Source organism: Sebastes umbrosus, chromosome 6 (genome assembly GCF_015220745.1).
Source record: "Sebastes umbrosus isolate fSebUmb1 chromosome 6, fSebUmb1.pri, whole genome shotgun sequence".
Taxonomy (NCBI): Eukaryota; Metazoa; Chordata; class Actinopteri; order Perciformes; family Sebastidae; genus Sebastes; species Sebastes umbrosus.
In genome coordinates this window covers 14,226,335-14,249,245 of record NC_051274.1, presented here as the reverse complement: position 1 = coordinate 14,249,245, position 22,911 = coordinate 14,226,335, and the positions used below count along the sequence as shown (strand labels likewise).

Here is a 22,911-nt window from a genome sequence, read left to right as displayed (position 1 = left end):
GAAAGTACTGTAGCAGTTTGGATCTCAAACTTGTTTTTGGTCAGGTTTCTTTGTACTTCACCCAGTACATAGAATCAGTGTTTATATGCATAATAATTCATTTGTCTGTGTGACTTTGGCTGATTGTGTTTCCTTTCATCCACTAAAAATAGTCACTGTATCTAATGTTAAAACAGCTTTATTTGTTAATTTCCATTCCAGACCTTTGATTTTTCGTTCTTTAATCTGCTTCACTGTTTGAGTGGTTGAATTTCAAGAAAACAGTAGTTTCATTTCTTTCTCCTGCTCATATCTAGTTAGAATAAACTGAGAAAAAAAGTCAATTTCTTTCAAAATCTAAAATTTTGAAATACAGATGACATTAAAAATATTAAATATATGCTGATCAGCTTTATGATCTTTACCATATTACGTCTTAAATAGTGTCTTGTAATGTCAAATGTAACAAAGGACAAGTACAGTGAGGTACTTTACTGGAGTATTTCCATTTCATACTTTATACTTCTTCATTACAATTGTGAGGAAAATAAAGTAGTTTTTACTCCACTACATTTATCTGACAACTACTTTGCAGATTCTGATTAAACTTTCTATTTTATTTTTTTTTTTTTAAACTTTTTATTTATACAAATACAAGCAACAAATAAATTATGATGTATTATTACAGAATATAAATTAGGTTTTCAAGCAGTATATAAATTAGTTAAAATAGGCAGCTGCCACATTAAAGTGATGCTTACACATTAATGCATCAATAATTATAATCCAATGATATAATATATATTATTCTGAAATAATAGGTACTTTTACTTTGAATATATTTTGATGCCAATATTTGTGTATTTTTACTTAAAGGTGCCCTATGGAGTTTCTACAAGTTGGTCATCGTTTTGTTTGTGTCGCTCAAGCATGCGGGCATCGCGATTAACATCCTCGTCTTTGGTTTCGCGCTATTCTGCTGATGAGGAGTTGCCGGCGATAATGCACCAACAAAAACAGTGAAGAAGAAGAAGACTGCAAGTCAGCATACATGTATACAAACACTGCACAATTTCAAATATTCAAAAATATTGGCTTTGCAAATGTTTTATGAGGAAGGAAATACATCCAACATGCCTGTTAGACCTCAAAGATACACACAATGTGCTCTGGTGAGAAACACTCAATGTAAACACAACTTTTGTTTGTTTACGATAAAACTCCACAGAGTGTCTTTGAGTAGTAGCCGCCGCTAACAATCTGTCTGTCCTCTGTTTGAACATGAGGAAGTTTATTTTTATCAAGGTGGATAAAAGTGTAGTAAAAATATAAAAATGTAATGTTTACACACTTCACTGACAGGCTATGCCTGATACAGTTTGAGTTTTAATAGTTTTGTTATTGACTCATCTGATTACCCTTAGGCAATCTGAGCGAAAACAACTTCTCCGTCACCTAAACAACAACCTGAAAGTGTAGTAGTGCTTCCAGGCACAAGAGATGATACACCAGTTTCTGTCTCCACAGACACACAACTGCTGTCTTTCACCACATGGACCCCAACGTCTCTTTAAAATCAGACTATACAGATTCCCACACTGCTGCGCAAAATTATGTATATTGCAAATATAACACACATCCGTTTTATCCACTACATTTAAATTGAGCTACGTAAACAAATCCAAGAGAGCGTTCTTACTAGCTGCGCCCTGACCTGTCATTTCACACATTTCCCCTCACCTTGACTTTGGAATGATAATATAATAATTATAAATAATAAAGTGGACATTTTAAAGGGAGTAAATGACAGTGTTGTGAGGCTTTGGAAGGCAGATATCGTGACATTAACCCAACAGACACAAGATTTTTTTTTAAGGCAAACTCTGATATTTACCGTAATTAAAGCTTAAAACATACTGTATGTGAAATAATGCACAGCTCAATGCTAACACCAGCACCAACATGTTTAGCAGTTGTAATGTTTACCACCTTCCCCATTTTAGTTTAGCATGGTAGCATGCTAACATTTACTAATTGTCACTAAACAAAAAGTACATCTAAGGGGAATATTGTTAGCTTTGGATGTAGTTGGTCATAGACCAAAGCATGATCTGGTGGCGCTAGAGAAAAAGTGAGGGGATCACCAAAGTTATTAGGACTCATCGTGTGGCCACTATGTATATCTGTACAGTATTTCATAGTATGGTGTAGCATGTACTGAGCGGGACATGATTTTACAGTTATAATATCAATTTATCAGCACTCTCTGGTGGACAAAAATGGCGACACTGTTTTCTAATCTTTGTTTTTTCTGAATTTTCTTATTTCTTGTTGTTATCAGCCAGCACATACTGTACATCAATATCAATATATCTGTGATAAGCTAATATCAGCCGATAAAATCAGCCATGTCAACGAACCAGTCAGGTTAAATATCACAAAGTTTACAATATCAGCCCCATCAAAGGTCTGAATAGTTTAGCTACACTTGGATGATTACTGGAATTCAATCCCAACCTGTTTCCAAATAGAGGAGATCTATTGAGAGTTGTAGCCACCTCATGATTTTCTTTAATACATTCCTGATTATCAGATTGACTTGTGTGTGTTTGTGTGTGTTTGTGTGTGTTTGTGTGTGAGCATGAATGACCAGAAATCCTCTCTACAAAGCAAAGCTCCACTTTTCTCTCTTTCTGTTTCTTCATTTCGACTGTTTGGTGGCTTTTTTTGCCAAACACTGAACACATAAAAAGCTCTTTTGTCCTTTTTAACATTTTCACTCTTGTGTGTGTCTGTGTGTGTGTGTGTGTGTGTGTGTGTGTGTGTGTGTGTGTGCACTTCCTCTCATGTTTGTGTGTATCTCAAAGGGAAAAAAAACAACAAAAAAACAATGGCTGTACAGTGCTGAAGAGCCCCACCCACCCAACTCATGATTCCTCTGATTCTGCTCACTATGCTACTCCATCATCCTCCATCATTGGTCAAACAGTCAGAGCTGATGCGTCTTTGATACAGGTTTTAATGACAAACAGCAAACAGGGAAATTAAGTAACTCTGCATCAAGAGAGAAGAGATGGCAAGCGACAATATTCAGTGCAGCGACAGAGGTGTGATCAGAGTCAAAACACTGAGCTGTTAAAGGAAAACTAATGTGCAGAACAGACACACTGCACCACTAATACTGCTGATGATATTACTGTAGTTAGTGCTGGAGCTAATAGCTCTGCCTAATAAACAATAATGGCATAACAGCATCCTTATCTAAAAACTAATGGCATTATATTAAGAACTTTACTGTTACAAACGTATACTGTATATAAGAAGTGGACGTAGTCACCATGACGTCACCCAATGGTTTGTGGACTGCTGTTTTGAAGCCTTGAGTTTGGCATTTTGGCTGTCGCCATCTTGGTTTCTTGCAACCAGAAGTGACATGAGGGGGTGAAGCTAAGTATGACCGAACACTGCAAGGCCTCGATCAGACAGAGACGTGTCGCCTCAAAAACACCCCTTGGCCAAAGGAGTCGGGTTAAACAGCTCATTAACCTGGCTATCAAATGTGAATAACAGAAATGTGCGCTCTCTTTCTCTCAAAGACAGCAGTGAAACTATCACGACATGAGGTATGAATTCCCCCTTCCCTCTCACATACTAAGCAACTCTACTACAGTCCAACAGCTATCTAGCTAGCTAGCTAGCTGTTAAGGAATTCCCACAAGTCAAAACAAGAGGACGGAAGTTGTAAAGTAGTAAAGCCCGCCTCTTGCTTGATTTGATTGGCTGCCTGGATCAAGTGTGACATTGACGAGCGGTGCGGAGCGTTGAAAAGTTGAGAATATTTTAACTTTTATTCCCATCTAAAAACCACTAGAAAAAGCGGCGCAAGAAAAGAGTGCATGCCAGGCGTGCCGTACCACAAGAAAACAATGGTTTTGCGAGCGATGGGTCTCAGTGAGATCGGGGCCTAAGACACAAAAACATGGACAACTCCCAGACCGGACAACACCGTGGTAGCGAACCTGTCAATCAGAAAGTAGCCCTAAATCATACCCTGCTTTATGGTGTATTTTACTTTAAATTAGACCATAATTTACTAAATGAACATCATGCTGTATTGAAGAAGACTTGAAACTAGTGATTGAGATCATAAACTCATGTTTACAATGTTTACTGAGGTAATAAATCAAGAGAGAAGTAGGGTCATTTTCTCATAGACTTCTATAAAATCAGACTTCTTTTTGCAACCAGAGGAGTCGCCCCCTGCTGGCTATTAGAAAGAATGCAAGTTTAAGGCACTTCAACATTGGCTTCACTTCTCAGACCCGGTGGTAGCCCACTGGTTACAAACAACTTCAAACTCCTTTTGTGGGCACTCAAAAAGGGTGAGTATTATTTGTCGCACAAAATCATTATAGGTATTAAAAATCAATAACCAACTTTAATCAAGTCTATGCTTGTTTGACAAACAACTAATTATGATGTTGACTATTAACCAGAACCAGTTTAAGCCCAAACTATTTGACACAAAACACACAAGGAGAACCGTGCTGAAGCTGTGATTGTATATACTTCCCACACATAGCTCTGTGCATGTCCTTCATGTGTACATAATAGCATTGTACACACACCAAAACACTCCAAAATCCTGCCTTAACACACGCCAGCATGCCGAGGCACCATACTCACAAACGGTCAAATGAGCAGGGTCTGTACACTTGCACTCCTACGGCCTCCATATTTGTTTGTTTTTTCCTGAAGGTGCACCACCCGCCCTTGGAGAGCAATGAAAGTCATGCTGGTGGCGCAGCGCTGAAAGTGTGTCAGAGGGGGGAGGCTCCGGGGCCCGGCCTGAAATCTCCAATCGCCACACAGAGTCCCAGTCAGAGGACCAGCCCCGTCCAGTGCAACAGCAGAGGACAAGGCATGCTCCCACTGGAAACACACTGCCCATCAACACGCTGCTTGAAAACCACACAGATACTGTTTCATTTGGAGACATGTGTCGTCACCGTTCAGTGGACGGCCTGCAGACAACTTTTAGCCACTGCATGTATCCAAAATGTCAAGTTTTTCAGCGCTGTTTTCACCTTTGTGATGCATTTCTCAGATAATACAATTGTTTTTAAATTAGCTTAAAGTTCAGCTCCTCTCAAAAATGTGTTTTGCTTCACTGTGCAGAATGATGTTTGTGCAGATGTTGATGCTAGAGGGCTGTTTTTACACTTATCTGCGGAAGGGGGAAAGTTTCTCTGTGCTCACCTTAATCTACGTGCATGCATGATTTGTGCCATCTCAACTATTTAGTGGAAACCAGGGTTATTTTAGTAAACTAAAACTAAAACTAAAATAAAAATAAGCAGTGAAAAATATTTTTAATAAACTGAAACTAAATAAAAACAAAATCCTTTAAGAAAAAAACTAAAACTAAATTAAAATTATATTTCCTGGTTAAGAACTATTGAAAATAAAATTAAAATGAACGTAAATTCATTTCAGTTTTAGTTTTTTTTAGCTATAAGATATTCACTACCTAAAAAAAGGAGATGGCATGAATTAACTAAATACATAAAAACTAAAACTAATCCTTTCTGAAAAACTGAAAGTAAACTAAAACTATCAGACACGCTCTGAAAACTGAACTGAACTTGAAAAGTCAAAACTAAAATAAAATAAAAAATAAAACAATGAAAATTCAAAACTATTTTGGTGGAAACTTGAAGCCTCCAGTATACATACACTGACTGGGGATGGACTTTTCAGAGAAGTATGAGACATCTTGTGTCCAGTGGAGCTGCAACAATTAGTCGTTTCATGAATTTGAAAATCAAAGTTCTGCAACTATTTTGATAATTGATTTACTGCTTAGTCATTTTTTAAGCAAAACAAGCCAAACATTTGCTGGTTCCAGCCTCTCAAATGTGAGGATTTGAGTGTGAGAAGCTCACTTACACACACGCATGCTTACTTTTAGCATAATACATGGTGATATACAACGTATAAATATAACGGTATAAAAACAGCACACTGTGATTGATTCAAATATCTTCAAATTAGGTTTATAAATTATATCTCAGAAAATCATACCCCAAATTATATAAAACACAACCACTGAAATCCAGACATTAAACGTCATTTAAGCCCTTAACTGCTCTCCCACCAGGGGGCTGCTCTTTCATCTCTTAGCTCAGTGCAATTTCTCTCACTATCATTCTGTAATTGTGTACTGTGGGGGGGAAAAAAGTGGCAATACACAATGACTAGTGAATATCACATAGCTATGAAGGGAGTGCAGCGTAAGAACAATGAGAAAGGACAAACTAATCTCATGTTAGACTATAGCCAAGAAATGGCACACTGCTAAAGCACCGTCCTGCAACAAGCTGCCAGTGATGATCGAGTCTTCTTTTGCTCGTCTGTACCAGACTGCAGGTGCAGAGTAGATCAGGCCCTCCCGGCTGACTACACTACACAACCTCTCAGCTGGAACACAGCTCGGTGATTACGACCCTACATGACAGCACATTGATCCGCTCGCACTCCCCTGCTGATCACAACACCCCCGCATGCTGCAGCTGGCATCACCCCCCAGGAGATACTAGCAAGCAAATCAGTGATAATGGGAAGCATCTGTATGCAGGTGTCAAGTCTAAACCGTCAATTATGTAGGCTTTGCAGCCAGGGGGAGGTGAGAGAGAGGGAAGAAAATAACAGCACAAACAACTACAGCAAGGTACAATAGTTGAACCGAGCAAACTACTCTGAGTACAAGCTCTGTATTTACATATAGTAAGTGGGACTAGTTAAATACACAGTTTCACACAGTCAACATCACCAAATAAACCAACGCAGCATAGTGTCAAACGATAAAACATGTGCATCCTGCAGCTGACAGGCCAAACCAATAGAGCCTTGCATCTAGAGTTGAGATAATTTGTCCATCAATGAATTAATTCACTGACAGAAAATCGTATTTCAAGCAAAAAATTATAGAAATGTATCTTAAGTGCTAATAAATTGAGTATATTTGGGTTTTTAACCCATTTTTTAGACATCACTCTGGGCTTTAGGAAATGGTAATGCACATTTTTCACAAAATGTCCAACATTTTAAACAATTACTCAAGAAAATAATTGGCACATTAATCAATGAAATATTATTATTGTCAGTTGAAGCCATGCATATTTGCACAACACGTTATTGTTTAGTGCAATTTACTGTGCAGTTCATAATAATATCAAACAGACATGGACAAATCTATAATTAGGTGGGTTTTTTTGTGACAATTATTTATCTGTATGAAGTATAAAGGATATAGATACAAAGTCCTATAATTAAGAGATTCACAATAATAAATCCTATTGCTTAACACATCTAAATGTAGATATGTCCATATCTGTTTGATGTCATATGTACTAGGCATATAATCACACGACACAAAAGTGCGTGATGCAAGTATGGCAGCACTTTATGATTATTTTCATCACTGATTAATCTGCCAATTATTTTCTCAATTATTAGTATAAAATGTCAGAAAATGGTCACAATTTCCTAGAACCTAAGGTGACATCTTTAAATGTAGATATGTCCAACCCAGCATAAAATCAGTTTGAGAAAGTCTAAATTCCTCTAAGAGAAGTAGCTCAACCTGCCCCTCTGGTAAAGAGCAAAACAAAGCAGGGTGAGCTGTTAAAAACATCCAAAGAGATAATCAGGTCCTTTCCAGGAATCCAGGAGCGGTTGGGATAACTTGAACTTGCCGGGTCTTATTTCTGTAATTACATTATGTGCCCTGCTTCATAATTCCCTTTCCAGCAGGACGGCCCTTTGCTTGCTCCTATACTCCCATCTCATCCCTCTGTGCTTCAGTACGGATAAAACAGAGCATCCAAGGACAATTCATACACTTCCCATAAGGTTTTCAGGTTCATTCAAATAAAGACGTTGTACAAACACAACAAAGCAGCTTTTTCCGGAAAATCTTAAGGCTGAGTTTTCCTTGATTTTCCTTGAATGTGACAATAACAGACAACCAACACATTCTCACATTGTAAAGGAAACAGTTCACATCTGAAAAATGCGCTTAAGCCCCCATTTTTCACACACAATAACCATGAAAAAAACACATGTAACTGATTGTGACTTTTCTTGACCTTTTGTGAAAATGACTAAAGTGCGTCTGAAAGAGTTTTTTAGAGTTGTGACCACCACAACTGTGAGGGGAAGAGTATATAAATTAGATGGTTTAATACTAAAAGCCCTGGTAAGGTTAAACTATCCTTGTCATTCATGCTTTTACTTGTTTGCCATGTATAGTTTCCTGTGGCTGACTCTGGTCAGGTGGTCTGTTGATCACAGGTGTGAGGGGGCGTGGCTGGGAGAACAAAGGGAAGTGAATTGTTTCGGGGCACGGAGAAGGAAACATGCTTTTGGAGGTAGACAGAGGAGTTATGTGAGATCCATGGCTGCCAACAAGGGAGATGGGAAAACACATTCAGCTCTTTATTTATTTATTCACATTTATCCATGTGAAGAAAAAAGGGATTCTGTGAGACGTGAGGACTGGAGATCAACTCTAGGCCGGACTACTTATTCCTAGTTCTACGTCTGGTAAGTTTGATTCTTTTGTAATTGCCACAAAGGTTAGTCCAACTAAAAAAAAATCCTCCTCATAGAGTCTGCATAGTCCAACCAAAATGTCAAAAAAACAAAAATGTAAAGTATGTTCTTCCTTCAAAATTCACCCAAACTCTTTAAATTCCCTCATTGGACCAGATCTTAATAAATAGATCACACTAGTAGCTCTCAAATTATAAATGTAAGTAGGTTTAAAACTTCAGCTGATTGTTAGAGAGTTGTTGACTGATATCTTTATTTTTCAAATGCTGAGCAGTGGTGGACGTGCAAGGCTGCAGGCTCTCACAGAAGCTCGCAGAAAGCAATGGGTCATTGTACTCATAGTCACATCATTTTAGAGCTAAAACGATTGATTGATGGTCTCAGCTTCTCAAATGTGGGTATTTTCTGCTTTTGAGTGTCTTTGGGCTTATGGGTTGGCCAAAACAAGCAATTTGAAAACGTCGCATTGGATCTCTGGGATATTTTGCTCGTCATTTATCACTATTTTTCAGACCAATTTCATTAAATCATTCTGCAGACGAACCACTTCAGAAAATAATAGTTCTACAATAGCTCTACAATATTTAGCATCAGGCAGGATGTGACCTAGGAAGTGTTTTCAGTGTTGTTGCAGTCCCTAATGGTCACCAACAGAGGCTGACAAAGATCACATATTGCTATTATTAATACTCATGAAGCAACACCTGTCTCTCTTAGATCATGGATGAAACCCTTCACCCTCAGGCATCTCTGTCTGGGACTCCCCCATGGGAACAGGCCGTTCCCAACGCTGACTTTCATAGCCCTCCAGCTCTGACTCAGCTTTCTGACACAGGCAGATTTAAATGTCATTATTTTTCTATTGCCAATTTCACAAACAAATCTTGACACACGTTTATAGACAAACTGCAGCCTACTATAAAGGTGCAATAACCATGTATGTCATATTGCAATATTTTAGTATTAAGTGATACGTCTTCTACCAAGGCAGCCATATTGAAATATGAGTATTTAACCTCAATGCTCTCGGCATACTGACTGATTTTCATCTATAGCAACCTGTCAAGTACATAAAGTTGTCAATGAATGTTTGATGACATTATCAGTCTTGTTGGTCTATTCTTTGATCAAATATTTCCCAACTTAAATCCGAATTTTGTTATATTTCAAACTGAATATTTTTAGGCAAAGCTATTGCACGGGTCATTGTGTTTATACGGTATTAACCTTTTCCACTCTCCTCCTCTTTTTCATAGACCCGTTTTTGTCTTTTTTTAGGGGGGTACAGGGTGTCTATAAGGGGAGATAGCAAGTCAGCAGTAGATGTCACATAGAAGTGGTGTACACCATCTGTAAGCTGGGAACCTGAAGATTAATTTGAGATGCAGCTCAGCACTGTGTGTCAAGTTGTTCTAGTCATAAATCCTAAATAAAAAATAATTCATTCATTCATTCATTCATTTAAAAAAATGTTGAAAGTCTATAAGAGCGTAGAATATTATGATAGAAGTATATGATGGTCATTCCCATGCTCTATTATGCCTCATAAGTTGTTGCAGCAATTTTGGGGTTGAAACCATTTGTTACACAGATTTGGTGCTAAATTTAAACATTTTTTACCACTTGAGAATTAATAAAAATGATCACTAATCCCTCCAAAATACCACATTAAGACACCAAGACTTTGAGGGACACCATAGAAAAAGTCATGCTGTGATTTGGTATCAAAAACTTCTGACATTTGGAGATTTCTACAAGAAGTGCATTTTTTGGCGATTGGATGGCAAGCACTGGAAACTGCTCAGAAACCCCCTTATTGTCAATCTACCTAGGAAAGCCATACCTCCTCTGAATGCCCTAAGTCTGTAGTTTGTGGTTGTAAAGTTCCATGAGGCTGTGATTATCCTAGAGGTCACCACAGGTCATTTTATACAGTGAGGTCAAGTTTCAGAAAATAGTCTCACTATATGAAATGGCTACTATGGGGACTTACATCTTCAAACATGAATACAGTTGGGCTCATTGGATCCACAAGAGTCTCAGCTTTACAGTGATACCGAATTCATGTAATTCCAAGACTGTTTAAGGACCCCAGTATGCAAAAATATTAAAATTCACCATTTTCGAATATAGGCGAAAATAACACATTTATACTGCATTAAAGAAACCACATGGTTTTTGCCCCAAACTGCATGTGATTATCATAAGTGGGCATGTCTGTAAATGGAAGACTCGTGGGTACCAATAGAACCCATTTTTATTCACATATCTTGAGGTCAGAGGTCATGGGACCCTTTTGAAAATGGCCATGCCTGTTATTCCTCACCAAAATTAGCATAACTTTGGAGCGTTATTTATCTATTTATGATTCCAGTATCTTCACTCTAGTTCTAAAACTGAGCCAGCTACAGCCTCTGGAAAAGTTAAGTCGGCCGAGGGCACCGGCGCGGTTAAACAATATTACACTTCAAAGGTTTGGCCTCGTGTGAAGTAAGTAAGTAAGAAATAGGCAAGTTCAGCATAGTAAAGAATCTCTTTTTGATGCTGCTGATGCAAAAACTCTGAGATAATATCTGAATTATGACCATTTTAAAAAATATCCAGCTTCTGTCTTAATTTGCCACATTGCTATAGAGAGCCTAAGACTTTCAGCCTCAATTTCACTTTGCATGCCAAGTAAGCCTGCACATAATGATCCCCCGACTCCCAGTTTCAGATATAACACATCCCCTGCTAAATTTACACAGCTTATTTACACTGCATAGAAGACGAGTTTCTGTCTCGCGTCTATGTTTGGCTCATAATGTCTGGCACGTCGTCTGAGCGCTCTGTCACACTGATAAATGAATATCTTCAAAAAGCTAAAATGACATTTTGTCACACTTCATATTTTATACTTAGAAACAGCATGGGAGTAGACATGACGAGACATCACACACCTCAATAATCAATCAAACTATAATTATATCCGTTTTGCGCAACAAAGTCCCACATCGACACAGTCATCGTGACTATTTTTGTGAAGCATCATCCTCATGTGATGGGAAGAGGAAGTGGGATACCTTCAATCGAAACAAAACAACTTCATATATTCCAAAGTAAATGGCACGACATGAAATAATCTGTGATACTTCACTTATACAGAGAGACTGACTGGCTCTGCTGCTCTGCCAGCAGCAACACAACACAGCTCAGATTCAGTGTAACAGTATAATGACATTTCACTAATGAAGAAATTAGTTTAAAAAATGCAGAAGTGGGTTAAAGGTTAGGACTGTGCAAGATGACAGCTTTCTTTTTTCCTCCCTGAACTGGTGTTTTGGTTGAATTTAAAGAAAAAGGAGATAAACTTCCAATCTGCAACAAAATGCCCAGAGGGGGAAAAAATAACCGGAGTCTAAGCAAACGTCTGCAATAAGAGCTCTGTCTGTCTGAACACAGAGGCGTACTGTCTTCTGTATGTCTCGCCCTGACAATGAAGCCATGTATTACTACCGCTGAACGACATAACGGAGACGCGTGGACACAAAATACAGATAATGAGACACCATTCTGTTAATAGATGTATTGTCGTCATCGTCGCCGTCATCGGCATCGCAGAGGCAAAGTGTTGAGTTTCGCAACTTCCCAGCTCTCAGCATCACAGCTGAAAAGTGTTGCATAATGTATTAAAAACACCCAGCATAGGGGGTCATATTTTTTCATCATAACTAAAAATAAACCTGGTTATACTTTGTTAGTCAATAACTCAAAAATATTCCGGTATTTATCTATATTTAGCACCAACTGAGGTCACAATGCATCCATTACATGATGAGCGTATATTACAGGTCTCTGCCAGCTAGTAAGGAGAGCATTGACTAAGTTTATACTCTTTTCCCTAAAGAAACAGTTTGACATTTTGGGTAATACTTTTTTCCGCTTTCTTACACATAGTTAGATGAAAAAATTGATATCACTCAGGTCTGTCCATTTAATATGAAGCTACAGCTAGTTAGCTTAGCCCCCCAACTCGACTGTTATCAGGCCATTAAATAGGTGTTATCAGTCACTATAAGCACCATAGATGTGGGTCATTAGGGGCCTACTACGCCTACTACGTTGTAAAAGTGAAAGTGAAACTTCCAACACACTATAAAACTGCATGAAATGTTACGTTTAGAACACAAACAAAAGGGCTTCTTTAGGTTTAGACAAAAATAATACAACTTCTTTAGGTTTAGACAACAAAACTACAACTTCTTTAGGTTTAGACAAAAAGACTACAACTTCTTTAGGTTTAGGCAACAAAACTACAACTTCTTTAGGTTTAGACAAAAAGACTACAACTTCTTTGGTTTTAGGCAATAAAACTACAACTTCTTTAGGTTTAGGCAAAAAAAACTACAACTTCTTTAGGTTTAGGCAAAAAAAAATACAACTTCTTTAGGTTTAGGCAAAAAAAAAAACAACTTCTTTAGGTTTAGGCAACAAAACTACAACTTCTTTAGGTTTAGGCAACAAAAAATACTTAGTTAAGTTTAGGGAAAAACAGTGTTTTGGGTTAAAATAACTACGAACACAAAGACAACTATATATTGTTGGTTTCACACAGGATGCAAACTCCGGTCTGCTGGGTGAAAACCCTGTGTTTTGTGGCTGTCGTGTTCTTTTATACCTTCTTACGGGGATCTACCATGTGACTGAATGATAAGACCTACTGGTGGGTGTAGCTGGCCCCTACAGTATTGACCCACATCAATAGGGCTTATAGCAACTGATAACGCCTATTTAATAGCCTGACAACAGTCTAATTGGCTAGCATAGCATAAATCCTCTTTATGACAGCCCTAAAGCTCTCTAATTAACACATTATATCTTGTTTGTTTAATTTGTACAAAAACTGAAGTGTTAAAATTATATGTTGGGGTTTTTATGGGAGTCTTGTCTCCAGCTTCACATTCAACAGACAGACAAAAGAGCGGTATCAATCTTCTTCTAATAACTCTCTGCAAGGAAGCAAATAAGCGTATCTCCCCAAAATGTCAAACTGTTCCTCCAGTGAATTCCAAAGATCCCGGGACAGATTACGACTGCACTGATAGCCTATGTGACATCAAACAGACATATCAGACAACACACAGTACTTCCAGAGGAAAGGGTGAAAGGTCAAATCAGACCACATAGACCTGACTCAGCTCAGTGCTGACTGTTAGGAGAGGCCTCGACATGTCAAAGCTGAAAATAGCTTTCTGATAAGTCAGTGTGTGAGTTCATGTCCTCAGACACCTTCATGTTTGCAACATTTATTCTAGGTTTGTTTCATCTGTAATACTATGATAATTAATATAAATGCACAGATAGGCCAACATTTGATTCAAAAGATTGAAGATTGTCTGTTTACACTATTAGAGCTCTAACCAGCTATCAACTAGTTGATATTAACTGCATTTTTTGCAGTGTATTTCAGGAAAAGCTCCACTACAATAAACATATAAATATATATGTATATATGTATTCCACTGTAGATGGATTTTAAGTATTCAACCACACAATATTGTTTGACTAATCAAACCAACCTGTGGGGTGATCGCGCTTTTGCTGTCGCTGCTCCTAAACTATGGAACAAGTTACCCCCAGATATACGCACTGTCACTGACCTAGTGCTTTTTAAATCTAAGCTCAAACTTTTTTATTTAGATTGGCTTTTAATACCCAGTAGCGCTGTGACATTTTTCCTATGCTTTTTATGTACCTTTTTATGATTTTATGATATGTTATGTTTTTATTCCTGTTATTTCTTGATATTGATGTAAAGCACTTTGGGTACCTTTTGGTTATTGTAAAGGTCTATACAAATAAATGTTGATTGATTGATTGCTATCCTGCATATTGCATTTTTTTTTCTATGCACATTGCCACACAGAGATAGCCTATAATGTCCACAGACACCTTAACTGTTTGTAAAATGTATTCTAGGTTTGTTTTCATCTGTAATACTATAATAATTAATATAAATGCAGAGATAGGCCAACATTTGATTCAAAAGATTGAAGATTGTCTGTTTCCACTATTAGAGCTCTAACCAGCTATCAACTAGTTTTTTTGCAGTGTATTTCAGGAAAAGCTCCACTACAAGAAGCATATATTATATATTCCACTGTAGATGGATTTTAGGTATTCAACCACACAATATTGTTTGACTAATCAAACCAGTTATTGCTATCCTGCAGATTGCATTTTTTCCATGCACAGAGATAGCCTATAAAAAGTATTTTTTAGGAGAATCCATCAGCTTTAGCAGCACACCAGAGTGTATGGCATCAAAGTGACCTGTCTGCTCCTCTACAAGCTAATATTTGAAGTTCATGTTGACAAGACAACACCCAAGTGTTGCATAACCATCATGCCAGCAGCAGCAGCAGCAGCAGGAGGAGGAGGAGGAGGATAACCAGAAGGAATGACAGGCAAGTTGGATCCCAGTACAGAGAGCTCAGCACCAGCAGCTCCAGTAACATCTGTGCAGAAAAGCCTCATACATGCTCCTCAAGTCTGCAGCCTAATTATCACCTCAACACCAAAAGCGCTCCGGCTGTGGGAAATAACTGTCCTCAGCTACTAAAACAACTGACCTGTTTTTCAAGGGTTGACTCTTCAACTCGTAATATGTTTTCGGCTCCTCTTGAAACTCCTCTCCGACCTCGAAGTCAGGAACTATTCCCGACTCGGACTGCATACTTGCAGATGTGCAACTTTTTGGTAAAAAAAAACAAAACCCAGCAGCAGACGGACGATATTTGTGCTCGTACTTCGCCTCAGTACCAACCGCTGTCAACGCTGTGAGCCGCCTCTGTGTCCAGGACCCGGAGCTGTGTAGTTCCTCTAGGGCGGAGGACACAGCGCTGCTAACGGGCTGCAGGCGGAGAACGGACTACGACTCCCAGGATGCACCTGGGCTGTCAATGTCAGCATGGTTCTCATTGGCTGCAGCCTTTATTTGCTCTGCACTGTGAAACTCGAGCGTCATAAAGTTTAATTTCCTTCAGTGATAACTATTAATAAAAGTGAACAGCTGTTTTTTTTTATTTTATGTATTAAATCTAAAAAAATGTTTGTTAGAAAAAAGAGGTTGATGACACTTTATTAGCCTATACCTTTTACAGACAATAACCTCACATAACACCTGACTGCACTGTAATAAATAGGCTACATATTTTTTTTAAATATTGATATCAAAAACGTATACAATCTGAATTAAGGTGAATTATCCTCCATTATATCCCTGGGCAATTTCACAAACAAATGGAGGGAATTAAAGCACATTTGCATGAGAGGACAACATCCATAAATGGTCAATTATTATATATTTTTTTATGCTCAAGGGACCAAACTCCCAGCATATGTATAGAGTGACCTTGAAAAAGCACTACACACCCAAAGTATGAATCAGCCACTGATGATGATGTCATGCTCAATAGATTTCTCTTAATAGAAAAAAAAACAGATTGCAGTTCGCCGCTGCATCTATTCTGATTAAAAACAACAACAAATGTCCACTTTTGCAACCAAAACAACACACAATCATCATTCCATTGTTAATAAAATATAGCCTGGATCTTGCATTTCTCTTATCATCAGCTCAATTATGCAGGTATTACACCCAAATCACAACAAACCTGGAGACTCTGTCGACCCTCATGTTTCCCCTCCGTTTCCTGTGCAGACAGACTGACCTGACTTTGCTGCTCGTCTCCTCGCGCAGCTCCTCACTCCTGCCTCTCTCTGCTCACCAAGTTTGGTCTCCTCACTGATCTCCTCTCCTATGATCTACCACGTGGTGGCAGTATATAGCTGGAGAAGACCAGTGTTGTGGGCTCACTGGGGGGGCACTTTCTATTACAAAATGGAAATTCAACTTCAATATTTGCATTCGCCTCACCCTGCTGAACTGGTTTGAGTCTGCTTTTTACTTATGCAAAATATCATGCAAATGTGCTTCTGCATGGAAAGCACAGACTTAAAAAACACCTTAAATGACACGATCATAGATGAAGACAGTCATATCTAGAATAGGAAACAGAATTTGCCAGAGGTTTTGTGACAGGGAAAATGAGCAAATACAGAGTCCTATATTGAAAGCAAACTGAGTTACAGTCAGAACAGGAGATGTGATGCAGGACCTGCAGGGCTTCACGTTCAGTCAAAGAGAGCCAGACGCACAATAGACGAGACAACACATATTATTCTTGTGTTGTTGGTGGGTGAATGGCAGCGCTGATTACAAAAGGCCTCCAGCTGAGGGAGGCCCCCAGAGTTTGTAGACTACAATGCCCTTTGTAATTCCTCAAGTGGGTATAGTGTATAAATATTTAATACTTCGGTTCAAATTGTTCGGTCTTTTGAAGCATGATGTGGTTGAAACTTATAAGAATATCATTCTGGGTTTCAACCCTATGACTATGGGCTGTTTTGACCCACATGTTAGTGTTCTAGCTAAAATATGGTTTGGTGTGTTATTATCTACTCTAGTTCTTTTTAAACTTACATATTACTATTTGTCACCGATTGTTAATAGTGATGCAAAATGGGAGGGATGGGATACTTTGAGTCAGGGTGAAGATTGGAGTTAAACAAAATTAATATATAAATAATGTCAATAAAGGTCAACTAAAGGGATGTAAATATGTCCTTTTTTTTCAGCTGAATGGAATAAATAATTCTGTAAGCGAATGTATCTAAGTGGATATTTATATGAACGCGTGTTTAGAAATAGACATATGTATATACTGTATGTATATGTATCTATATATGAGGTTGGTTGTATGAATATGAATATGTATGTATATTAATATGAACTTATCTCTTGACACTGCACTATTACAACGGGTAGTACTATTTTTTCTTTTCCTTTTTTATGTTTTTTTGTTTGTTTATATATGTTGCTGCTGCTGTCTGTATGTCCCTTTACATGTATGTGTATGTATTCCTTTAACCTTAAATAATTTTAAAAAAAAAACAGTGATGCAAAACTGAACCATAAAAAAACGAGCCATTCAATGACCGTACAAACCGAGCTGTGGGCTTAATGAACCGTTGCACCACTATTAAATACAGGCCTGCTAATTATCTGACGAGGTGCTGGAGACATTGAAGAGGAAACCAATAAGTAGCCTGCCTTATTTCATGTATAAAATTAGTCTTATGGCTTCATATAATGTAGAAATATCATTCATTACTATATCTATCTATTTATATATTTTGGAGTTCATACACATTGGAAATGGTTGTTTTTCTTCTCCTTAATGTGCAAAGCAAACTGAACCAAAACCGTGACACAAAAACCGCAATACAAACTGAGCAGTGGGATTGTTGAACCGTATAGCACCACTAAGTAAGGGATAATGTACACAGCTAGCTTATTACACGGCTACTTACTTAAGAAATCAATAATTTGACACAAAAATGGTCCTCCAGAGTCCGAGATCATAACTGCGCCCATAGCAACGGCCTGTTATACATAGCAACGGCCTGCTATAATGAAATAACAGACCGTAGAAAGCCGTGATTGACTTATCAGAGTCGAGTATTCAACAAAGTTGTGTAATAAGTGTTAATAAGATATATCCTTTGCAGTTTGGAATGTCATGTTCACACTGTTTTGTTCAACTAACAATAAATCTGTTTTAAGGTCAAATCTGAGCTTGTTGTGTCTAACACAGGGTCAAAATAACCAAATTGTAGTTTGGGTAAATAAGAAAACAGTAATATTAAAAAAACTATCACTAAAACTGGATCAAAACAGCACACTGTTTTAGGATTGATTGGTGACCCAGTGGTTTCCTAACTTTGAATAATGAGATAACGTATTGTGTCGCTGCTATATTGACCCAAATTGGATTAGATTATAGCATTATAGCAAAACTGACATATTCTGAACCAGGGACTGATTACCTTTGACAGACAAAACGTACAATCAGGGTTATATCAAACCCCAGAAATTCAACAGGTTACATACAGTATGTGATAACTGATTAAGCCCCTTATTGTGTGCAATCATTTCAAAACCTCTCCCTCCTGCGTCCACATCACACATTCTACCATTACAACATGTGCATGAAGGCTGTAGCACACAAATGCAGTGGTGGAGACTGATATACTGACATACATAAATGCATACATACTGGCCGTGTGCCATGAGATGACTGAACACACGGATGTAATTACAAGCAAGATTATTACATCATCGTTTACACACTGTTGTGCAGATTTAATAAGCTGCCGCAGCCAGTGCAAACACTGCCGGCTAATGAGACAGAGCATGACCTGAAATTTAGGCTAACAACATCAGAGAAAGGTGTGAGACAAGACAGTTCTCTTTACCTTTTTTGTGTTCATGGGAGACAGCCGTCAGCCAATCATCAGACAAAGAGCTCTTCCTGTTTGTTGCAGTCAAAACAAGATCCTGGAGCCAAAGGTGTCCGTGTGCTCCAGGATATAAGTGAAGTTTCATGTTGACTGTCATCTACTGATCTGTTTGTCCTGGAAGGGAAACTGAAAAACGGCCAGGAAGCAGAGCCAACAGCCAGTACGGATAACAAATAAAGACTATGATAGAAAATGAATTGGTCCATACAACTGCAGTGTTTCACTTGCATTTTAAGTTCTTTTCTCTTGGGAAAGTTTAAATATATAATACACATTATTTAAAATGATCTATGCAAGCTAATGATACTTTTGTATTGTAAGGAAATTCCTCTATGCTTCTTATAACTATTTCAAAATGTTGATCCCACATGTCGCACCGTATTTGCTGATAGTGACGCGTCCAACTTTCCAAAACTCTCTGATCACGTACATGAGATTATTTTCCACTCATTGCAAATGTTTTTAGACTTTTTGTACATAACATTGGCAGCACTCTTATTCAAAGTATTTCTGTATGCGACCACAGATAGTTATGTTGTTGTTCAGCTCCTTCAGTTTCTATTGTTGTTATGGGTGTGGTTGCGTTTGCATAAAGCATTTGCCAGGCAACATTTGACTATACTTAAATGGGGACTGAAAAGTAATTACACACAGTGAAATTATGCATAAAAATACATCCACACATCACACACAGCACATTTTGCATTTTTTTTTGCAAAATGATGAAAATATACAATATCCTGCAGATTCAAACTAACTTGGCATACAAATGAAGAGCAACCAACAGTGTTAAATGCATACGTTCCTTCTGACTTAAGCTTGTACTATAACATGTACAGGATCTGGTGAGAGTTTTACATGCCAGTTACAACAACAAAAGCACTGTCTTGGATGTATTCCCTGCATTTATTAAAAGTCCAGCTTGCCATTGATGATATAATTAAATTCCTAATGAGGGTAACGAGGGAATCCTACTCTTTTGTTTATGGGAAGATTTTCCTGTAAGGAGGCGACTCAATGGACAGATGGTTTTGGGGGATCTTAATGAGATACTTATTCATGTCTGATGTCAGAAATCCAAAAGGGGGGGTGGGGAAGCCTCGCTCTGCTCTGCTGACAGCATTTACTGTAGAGACTGTGAGGACGTACTGTAGCAATACAGCTCCTTTATCATTTATTTGAATTGTTAGGTGCTGATTGTCAGAGTATCCATCATATATACTATCTCAATATTTACTTGTGTAACAGAATTATGTTTTGGGGACTTTAACAAGGCCGCTGTGCTTTGCGTCTTTGGGAATTTACCAGCGGAGTAAAGAATAAAGAATAAAGACGGTGATGAATATTTCAGAGGCACCGTCACTCCTGAGCTGAAATGAATATCACATGTGAAACACACACCAGTAGTCTGGTTCAACAGTATTGTGTCTTTCGAATTGGACGTGTCAAAGATGTTATCTGATGTGTAAAGTGACATAACTTAATAACAGCAACCAAACTGGTTTTATTGTAAATTTGCTCAGCATATACGGTATATATCTTCTGCACAACATGAAGCAAACAGGGACATTTAAAAAAAAAAATGACAGAATAATCAGTTTTTCCTATTGAACAACATGTAAACTTTCTTCTGCTGAATGTTGACTTTGACCCATATTTCAATGTAGGTCAACTTAGGTTAAAGCTGTAAAGTCCTTTTTAAATATGGCAGTGGTTTTTGACTATTACATATGCTGAAAACAAACCTCAGAGTCAGGGGCATACATCACAGTGCCAGTGTTCAACAGAGAATAGTCATTTCTTGAAGCTAGTGTTGATGGTTATACACATTGTGATAAAAATGATGTGTGAACTGTCAATGGTTACCATTTCCTGTGTTTTGTCAGTTAAATAAACCTTCTCAGTAGCTCACGTTTGTTTTACCTCTTACATCCTGTTTTATAGCCGCGGGTCAATGTAAGTAAGGAAAAAAAAGTCCTTGTGCAAATAGTGCATCCAAGCAGACTAAAACATACATAAAAACCTGTTAGCTTGATTGTCGGGAATCCCCTTTAGTCACATTTACTAAAAGACAGAAACAGTACGATACATATTTAAAAGAAATGTGTTAACATACTACAGGGATGCAGTAAAACATGATTATTTTCTGGAGGTACCCACAGTTATTGAACAAGGCAGGTGAGGAGAGGTCACATTACGCTACCTCACCACAGACTAATGCAATAAAACACACGAGGGTAACAAATGTGCATTCAGGGGGATATAGAACGATAATACACTGTAAGTACTTTAATTACCCAGTACATATTGAATAGTTACAAGGTACAAACAGGGTCCTTTTCACAACAGCTGCGTCATGAAAAGGAGATAAACTATACTGCACTTAAACTCAGCTAAAAAGAACAACAGACAAACTTTACAAAATATACTTTAATGTAATGTAATTTCCAGTCAGGTATTTGATCATTAAAAAAACCCAGAAATTTACCTATAAAAGAGAAATTTAACATGCAATTTCCCAAAGTAATTTAGTAAACATATTATTTTGAAAAAGAAAGATAACATTAATAATTTCACTTCAATATCAGTGTTACCCCACATTGTTCCTACCTTGTTATAATAATTATAGTACTGTACCCTTTAACTGTTAAATAGTAATTTAAAAAAAGAAATACATGCAATGTAATTTATTTCTAGGCCCCTCTTAAAGGGACAGTGTGTAACATTTGGACCTATTAGCAGAGATGGAATATAATATTCATAACTATGTTTTCATTAGTGTATAATAACTAGAAACTAAGAATCGTTGTGTTTTCGTGAGCTTAGAATGAGCCCTTCATATCTACATAGCGAGCGGGTCCTCTTTACGGAGTCCGCCGTGTTTCTGAGGGGAGCGGAGGGGTATTCAGTCGGTTGCAATCTGCAACCACACCACTATTCCGCCAAATCCTACTCATTGTACCTTTAAACATAAAGTCTTTACACTCTTTGTTCCCCAACCCTTTGTCTTCTTTACTTACAGTACACACAGGTAACCAATATTAAAAATATTTTATTGATACTCTGTATACACGAAATAATTACACAGTAATTTGCTAACTGTAATCTAAAGCCTTGCCTTATGTATTGTTACGGTTTATTGTCATGTTTTATTTGTTTGCCTGTCATATATTTGGTTGTGATATCATCTTATTGGATAGGGTGTAATGGTGACGGTGTAATTATTTGTTAATTACAGTATAGTTTTTAATATGGACCCTAGGATGAGTAGCTGTTGTCATGGAAACAACTAGTGAGCATACCTAATAAACAATAAACTGATGTTATATGATACAATAAGGACTCTTGTAATTAAATATTGAGTGTAATAGACATAAGGTATCACCATATGAACATTGTGAGAATTATTTTTTTTTGCTCAGTCTTTTTATTGGTATTCTGTACAAAATCCAATAAATAATTATATAAACAAATTATACCCACCCTCCATCCCTATAACAATATTACCACACCATTAAATAAGCAGAGTTAATTTCATAAACAATTACATTTATACATATAAATTAATTAAATCCAATAGCAACATAAATGAAACATATACCAAACAAGAACTAAAAAAAAAAGAAAAAGAAAAAAGATTAAAAAAAAACAAAAAGAAAAAAAGGAAAAGACCAAAAAAAAATAAAAAAAAATAAGAAAATTAAAAATAATAATAACAAATAAATAATAATAATAAAAAAAACTAAATAAAAAAAACTAAGTAAGGGTTGTGAATTATGGGATCAGCAGCTTAAAACTTCAATGTCAATTGTATCCATTTTTTCATTGTGAGAATTTTGAACACAAAATCCACTTATGAGGTCACTATTGATCAGAATAAATAGGGAATACATATTCAGCTTTAAAGGCCTG

General features: G+C 37.4%; 1 protein-coding gene across 3 annotated transcripts in view; it reads right to left on the bottom strand.

Moving 5' to 3' along the window:
- LOC119489657 (microphthalmia-associated transcription factor-like) overlaps positions 1-15,549 on the bottom strand; it is a 38,057-nt gene extending 22,508 nt beyond the window's left edge. Inside the window, exon 1 of one of the 3 annotated variants that reach the window (XM_037772388.1) lies at positions 15,207-15,549. In XM_037772388.1, coding sequence (XP_037628316.1) covers positions 15,207-15,310 — 104 coding nt within the window. In that variant the 5' untranslated portion in view covers positions 15,311-15,549. The remainder of the gene's footprint in view (positions 1-15,206) is intronic. The other 2 variants (XM_037772390.1, XM_037772389.1) reach the window with 2 other exon arrangements.
- Between the last annotated feature and the right edge of the window lie 7,362 nt (positions 15,550-22,911).